Source organism: Prionailurus bengalensis, chromosome B2, assembly GCF_016509475.1.
Source record: "Prionailurus bengalensis isolate Pbe53 chromosome B2, Fcat_Pben_1.1_paternal_pri, whole genome shotgun sequence".
Taxonomy (NCBI): Eukaryota; Metazoa; Chordata; class Mammalia; order Carnivora; family Felidae; genus Prionailurus; species Prionailurus bengalensis.
The window spans coordinates 119,740,400-119,746,509 of NC_057349.1; the positions used below are offsets into that span (position 1 = coordinate 119,740,400).

The 6,110-nt window shown below is 39.0% G+C and overlaps 1 protein-coding gene across 1 annotated transcript; it reads right to left on the bottom strand.

Moving 5' to 3' along the window:
* Positions 1-5,058: 5,058 nt before the first annotated feature.
* On the bottom strand, positions 5,059-6,110 carry LOC122489025 (trace amine-associated receptor 6-like). The gene has a single exon (XM_043590536.1). The coding sequence runs from the start codon at positions 6,082-6,084 to the stop codon at positions 5,059-5,061; it is 1,026 nt and encodes a 341-aa protein (XP_043446471.1). The 5' UTR covers positions 6,085-6,110.

Genomic DNA, 6,110 nt, shown 5'->3' on the forward strand with positions numbered 1-6,110 from the left:
TTGCGAGTGTTTTTTCTGATGAGTAAAGGTTTTAATTTTAATGAAGTTCAACTTTTTTTTTGGTTAGCGACTTTGTTTCTTACCTGAGAAGCCTTTGCCTAACTCATTGTCACAACTATTTTCTTCTATGTTCCTTCTGAGATTCTTGTAATTCTACTAATGTTTACTTTTGTAATTCATGTCATATTAATTTTAACTATGTTGTGAGGAATTTTATTATTATTATTGTTTGAGGTTTAGTAGCATTAGCAGTAGTAGTAAGATATGGGTATTTAGCACTTTCAGCAGCATTGCTTGAAATGACTATTCTTTTTCCAGTGAATGATGTTTGTTCTTTTGTCAAAAACCAGTCAACCATGTTCATGTGAACCTGTTTCTGGACTCTCTATTCTAGTCTGTTGATCTTGTTTCTGTGTTTAGGTTCATACCTGATTGTCTTAACTGAAACATGATAGTAAGTATTAAAGTCAAGTTATGTAAGCTTTCCACCCTGCTGCTCTTTCCAAAATTGTTTTGGCTATTCTGTTGTCTTTATGTTTCACACAACTTTTAGAATCACCTTGTCCATTTTTAGGAAAAAAACCAAAACCTGTGGTTTTGTTATTGGTGTAAAATTTCATCTACAAAAGTTATAGAAAGACATACTGAAATATTTGATCAGGACAGTGAATTTGCTCATTTTTCCTTCTAGTTTTGTCATTTATGGTTTACGAGTGTAGATATTCTACCACTAACTGTATACATATTTAAGATTGTTATATTTTCCTGGTAACATTTAAGGATTGGACATCCTAATAATATTGAATCTACTAAGTCTACATATTATATTTCTCCATGTATAAGAAGCCCAAAGAAGAAAATAATGGTAACTAAAAGTTTTTTTTTTTTTAACAAAAACTAAGGCAAGAAAGGAGCAACAGGGAAACAAAATACAAAAGTAACAAATGAGAAACAAATATCAGATAATAGAATTAACTTAAATATGTAAAATTTATATCAGATGTAAGTGGATTAAACTCTCCAATTAATAGACAAAAATTGTCAGGCTGCATAAAAATAGTAAATCTCCACTATTGCTGTCTAGAAGAGACACACTGTTTAAAGGAAAAAAGAATTTAAAAAATATATGCTATTCACATAATGAGCATAAGAATGCTGTTATGGCTATATAAATACTGGACAATAGGAAAATCCTGACAGATCATACCTTCAGAAATAAAGACCGATTCCACAAAATGATAAAAGAACTATATTCCAGAGGAATTGAATCTTAAGATGAGTTCTCTGAATAGGTTCTGGGTTTCCTGGAATTGGTTCTTTGATGCATTCATGACCCCATTTCCAGAGGCAGAAAGAGAATTTTTAGCCCGTAGCCTACAGTGGCAAAACATTTACTCAAATTATTATTGTAGACACCTGTAATCAAGTGCCTACAGAAGACAAGACTCTGGTGACCAAGGATTTGCTGCCATACCACATTTTAGTTAAAATAGAAGTGTAATACATTGGTTAGTTTCTTTTAACTGCTCTGGAGAACCTGGGGAAAGAAAATGATGAGCTTGAGAGTCTTTGAATTCTTTGCTCAAGGGCAATATGAAGGATTGGAACGTTCGCTGAATACTTTGAAAGAATCCCCTCTCTGCCATAGCCATAGGACTGAGTTTCTGAGAACCAAGCTCCAGGCCCAATTCTATAGCTGGCTGAATTACCATGCAAGATGAATTCTCAAACTCCCAGAGCATCTTTTGCTAAAATTCTGGCATGGTTAGGAAATAAAGATTCTAAATATTAGAATGTTGACCTATGGCAGGTCCTGATAAAACTGATTACCCCTGCCCTCTAATTCTCACAAGCCTTTCTCTGCTGGAAGAGGCAGCTGGTCCACTTCTGCCTGAGGAGGTCACTCTCCTTTGTTTCAAAAAGCTATAATGGCCTTCCCTGGGGAAATTGCCTTACGGTGCACCACTGACCCTCCTCAGGACTTCCCCTAACACCTTTTCTCGCCTCCAGAACTGTAATTACACTCAATTCCAGCAGCCCCAAAGAGAGAAGTACAAAGTGTGATCCATGAAAATGTGCAACTCAAAACAATATTAAAAATATTTTGATACCATTAAGATGTAACTCTTAAGGGGCGCCTGGGTGGCGCAGTCGGTTAAGTGTCCGACTTCAGCCAGGTCACGATCTCGCGGTCCGTGAGTTCGAGCCCCGCGTCAGGCTCTGGGCTGATGGCTCCGAGCCTGGAGCCTGTTTCTGATTCTGTGTCTCCCTCGCTCTCTGCCCCTCCCCCGTTCATGCTCTGTCTCTCTCTGTCCCAAAAATAAATAAATGTTGAAAAAAAAAATTAAAAAAAAAAAGATGTAACTCTTAAGATACTTTAACCACTTTTAAGAGGTACTTCCTAAAATATACCAATGCAGCTACAATTTAGTTTCCTTACATAAGACAAAATATGCTAGGGATATATACTCGAAGGAAATCCTCATTTGATTAAAACAAGCAAACAGACAAACCTGACTCAGTACTCAAGTAAAACAGATATTGTGAAATAGTAATGTCAATTTTGATACATTAATTTTTCATCACAAACACCGCAATGATAAAGATAAATGACACAGTAACCCTCCATATATACACACATTGTCCATTATACATAAAGTTAGACTTTAAAAGAGCATATGGAAATATACATAGGTAGGGGCCATATTACTTATACTGTTATGTAATCTGGGTTTTAAAATCAGGGTGTTTGGGTTTTGTTTTATTTTTATTTTATTTTATTTTATTTTTAATGGTTTTTTTATTTTTTTTTATTTTTGAGACACAGAGAGACAGAGCATGAACGGGGGAGGGTCAGAGAGAGGGAGACACAGAATCTGAAACAAGCTCCAGGCTCTGAGGTGTCGCACAGAGCCCGACGCGGGGCTCGAACTCATGGACAGCGAGATCATGACCTGAGCCGAAGTCGGCCTCTTAACCGACTGAGCCACCCAGGTGCCCCTGTTTTATTTTGATTTTAGTCAAAAAATATATTGTGGTTGTTTTTCCATGTCAATTTATACAGAACTCATTAGCACTTTTTAACAGTTTCATAATGTTCCATTACATAGGTGGAGCATAATTTATTTAATTTATCCCATATTGACCTTGGCTTTTCCCAGTTAATAATTAAAAGTTATACAATGAATGTTACTGTCATGTTTGCTTTCTCGGCTGGCTCTTTTCTTAAGATTACTTTCTTTCTTTTTTTTTTTTTCAACATTTATTTATTTTTGGGACAGAGAGAGACAGAGCATGAACGGGCGAGGGGCAGAGAGAGAGGGAGACACAGAAACGGAAACAGGCTCCAGGCTCTGAGCCATCAGCCCAGAGCCCGACGCGGGGCTTGAATTCACGGACCGCGAGATCGTGACCTGGCTGAAGTCGGACGCTTAACCGACTGCGCCACCCAGGCGCCCCATTAAGATTACTTTCTAGAAATGGAGCTATAGAGTCAAGGGATACGTATGTTTTAATTTTTTTTTAATTTTTTTAATGTTTCTTTTGAGACAGAGAGAGAGAGAGAGAGGGAGTGCAAGCAGGGGAGGGGCAGAGAGAGAAGGAGACACAGAATCTGAGGCAGGCGCCAGGCTCTGAGGGGTCAGCACAGAGTCCAGCCGTGGGGCTGGAACTCATGAGCCGTGAGATCATGACCTGAGCTGAAGTTGGATGCTCAACCGACTGAGCCACCCAGGCACCCCTTAAATTTTTAATTCCTCTCAGAAAGGAGATACTAAGTTATAGTTTCCCAAGATGTATGTAATTATAATGTACTTGCATGAAAGTATCCAATTTCCCATACTCTAATATCGGGTATTATAGAAACTTCAAATATTTGCCAATTTGGTATATTATACCATATCACACATTCATTAGCATTTAAAAGTTATTTTTAGATTTGCATTTTAATGTGTTTATTAAACATTCGTATATTTTTTCTCTGTGGAATCACCAGTCATATGCCCAGTCAGGTGTCAACCTTGTCTTACTGTTTTGTTAAAGCCTTTACGTGTTTAAATCTATTAACCTTCACCATGTGTGCTGCCCAGACTTTTCCAAGTGTAACTTTTTAATTTTTCCCGAACTAGGCTTCGTTTCCTTTGAATTAAAAAAAAATTAAATTGAGTGCTTGAATCTATACAGATGTTCAGTCATGATTTCTACCATGAAAAATTCTAAAAACACTCGTTTTTTTTTTTAACATCTGGAAATACTAGTTTTGATTTTGTTCATGATATGAGGCACGATGCTTAACATTCTTTTCCAAAAAGCTGTATGCCACACCATCACTTCCTAAATAATCCATTCTTTCTCCATAACTTGCAATGCATTGGTATTTTTGTCATCAACAATGTACTACTTTGGATATTTTTTATAGAAAAAAAATGCCAGAAAAATGCCCTCCACAACAGCAGAAAGGTAAAATAGCTCACCGTGTAGGGTGAGAAAACAGTCCCATGAAAGAACAATCACCAGTGTGGAAATTGCATCATCTGTTCAGAATTATTCCATAAAATATGCCCCAAAATATAAAACACGAGTCCATTTCGGAGTCTGAAATAAGCCTCAGAGAACTATAGGAGCTACAGAAAAAGACCAGACCCAAGAAACAAGCTGCTTAAAATGGAAGTCAAGTGCTCAGAGTCCAGGGATGACAGGGACAGCGAGACTTTCACAGGGAACACGGAACCAGGCAACCTTTGAAGGTGACCCAAGGGTAAGCCTAACGAGAGGCCTTGAAAAGGAAAATAATTAACAATTGACAAAGCAGGGAATGCACAGATTTGAAGACACTAGAAAATATGAACTTACGTCAGCCATTTTTTAGTAAACATATTTCTTTCAAATGCTTAAAGGTGTTCACTGAGAAAGTAAAAACATAAAATTATGCTACTGAAACTGTGGCATGATTTCTCCTCTGCAGTTTGATGGGTCATCTTCATACAGCGTGATTCATGCCACAGTTCTGGGGAAATTTGCACTCGAGCAACAGATTCCTCGATTTGACATTTAGGATCATTAAGAAAACAGGCTTATGGTTGAGGAACTGTCTTTTAATACTTGACCACTTATAATGAGTTTTACTGCTCTCCTAAACCAAGGGTAAAATAAAGCATAGATCAAAGGATTTACAGCAGAGTTATAATAAGCGAACCAGCAAAGTATCTCATAGACATAAGAAGGTGTTACAAACCCCCCAAAAGAATCAATGAATGAATCAATCATGTACGGTAACCAGGAGATCAAAAATGCTACCACCGTGATACCCAGGGTTTTAGCTGCTTTTCTCTCTCTCTTACTCACCCTGGTTTTGTATGTCCCCCATGCTTCTGTTTTGCTACTAATGTTTTCAATCTTTATAGCCTGTTTTCTAGCCACAAGAAAAATATTACTGTACAGCACCATCATTACAAAAGTAGGTGTGAAAAATAATAGCAAATCTATCAAAATCCAAAATTGATTTATAAGTGGCCGACAACCACCTACGCAGCTGAGGGCACTTACTAATTCCTCCAGCCCGTCATCATGAACACCTGTGAAGAACACGGCACCACTGTATACAAGGGGCAGGATCCAGGAGATGCCGATGCATGTCCCCGACACGGACACCGTGAACTTGGTAGGATAGACCAGAGGCTCAGTAACAGCGATGTACCTGTCGATGGAGATGAAACACAGGTGGAAGAGAGAAGAGTAACAAAACGCCACATCGAAGCAACTGTGCAGGCTACAAAAGCTGGCCCCAAAGTACCAGCATCCCTCCACAGACCTGACCATGCTGAAGGGCATGACGGTCACCCCCACCAGAAAGTCAGCACAGGCCAGAGAGGCGATGAGAAAATTGGTTGGCGAGTGCAGCTGCTTGAAATGCAGGATTGAAATCACCACCAGGAGGTTTCCAAAAACGGCCAGCACAGCCCCCAAGCTGAACAGTGTGTAGAGAATGAGCCGGGGTCCGGGCGAGTAGGGGGCTTGCGCGCAGGATCCGGTCACGTTCTGGTAGCAGAGCTGCTCCGATGCAGCGGGGGACGGGTTGGTGCTCATGGTGCTGCTGCAAACAGCTTGCAAAC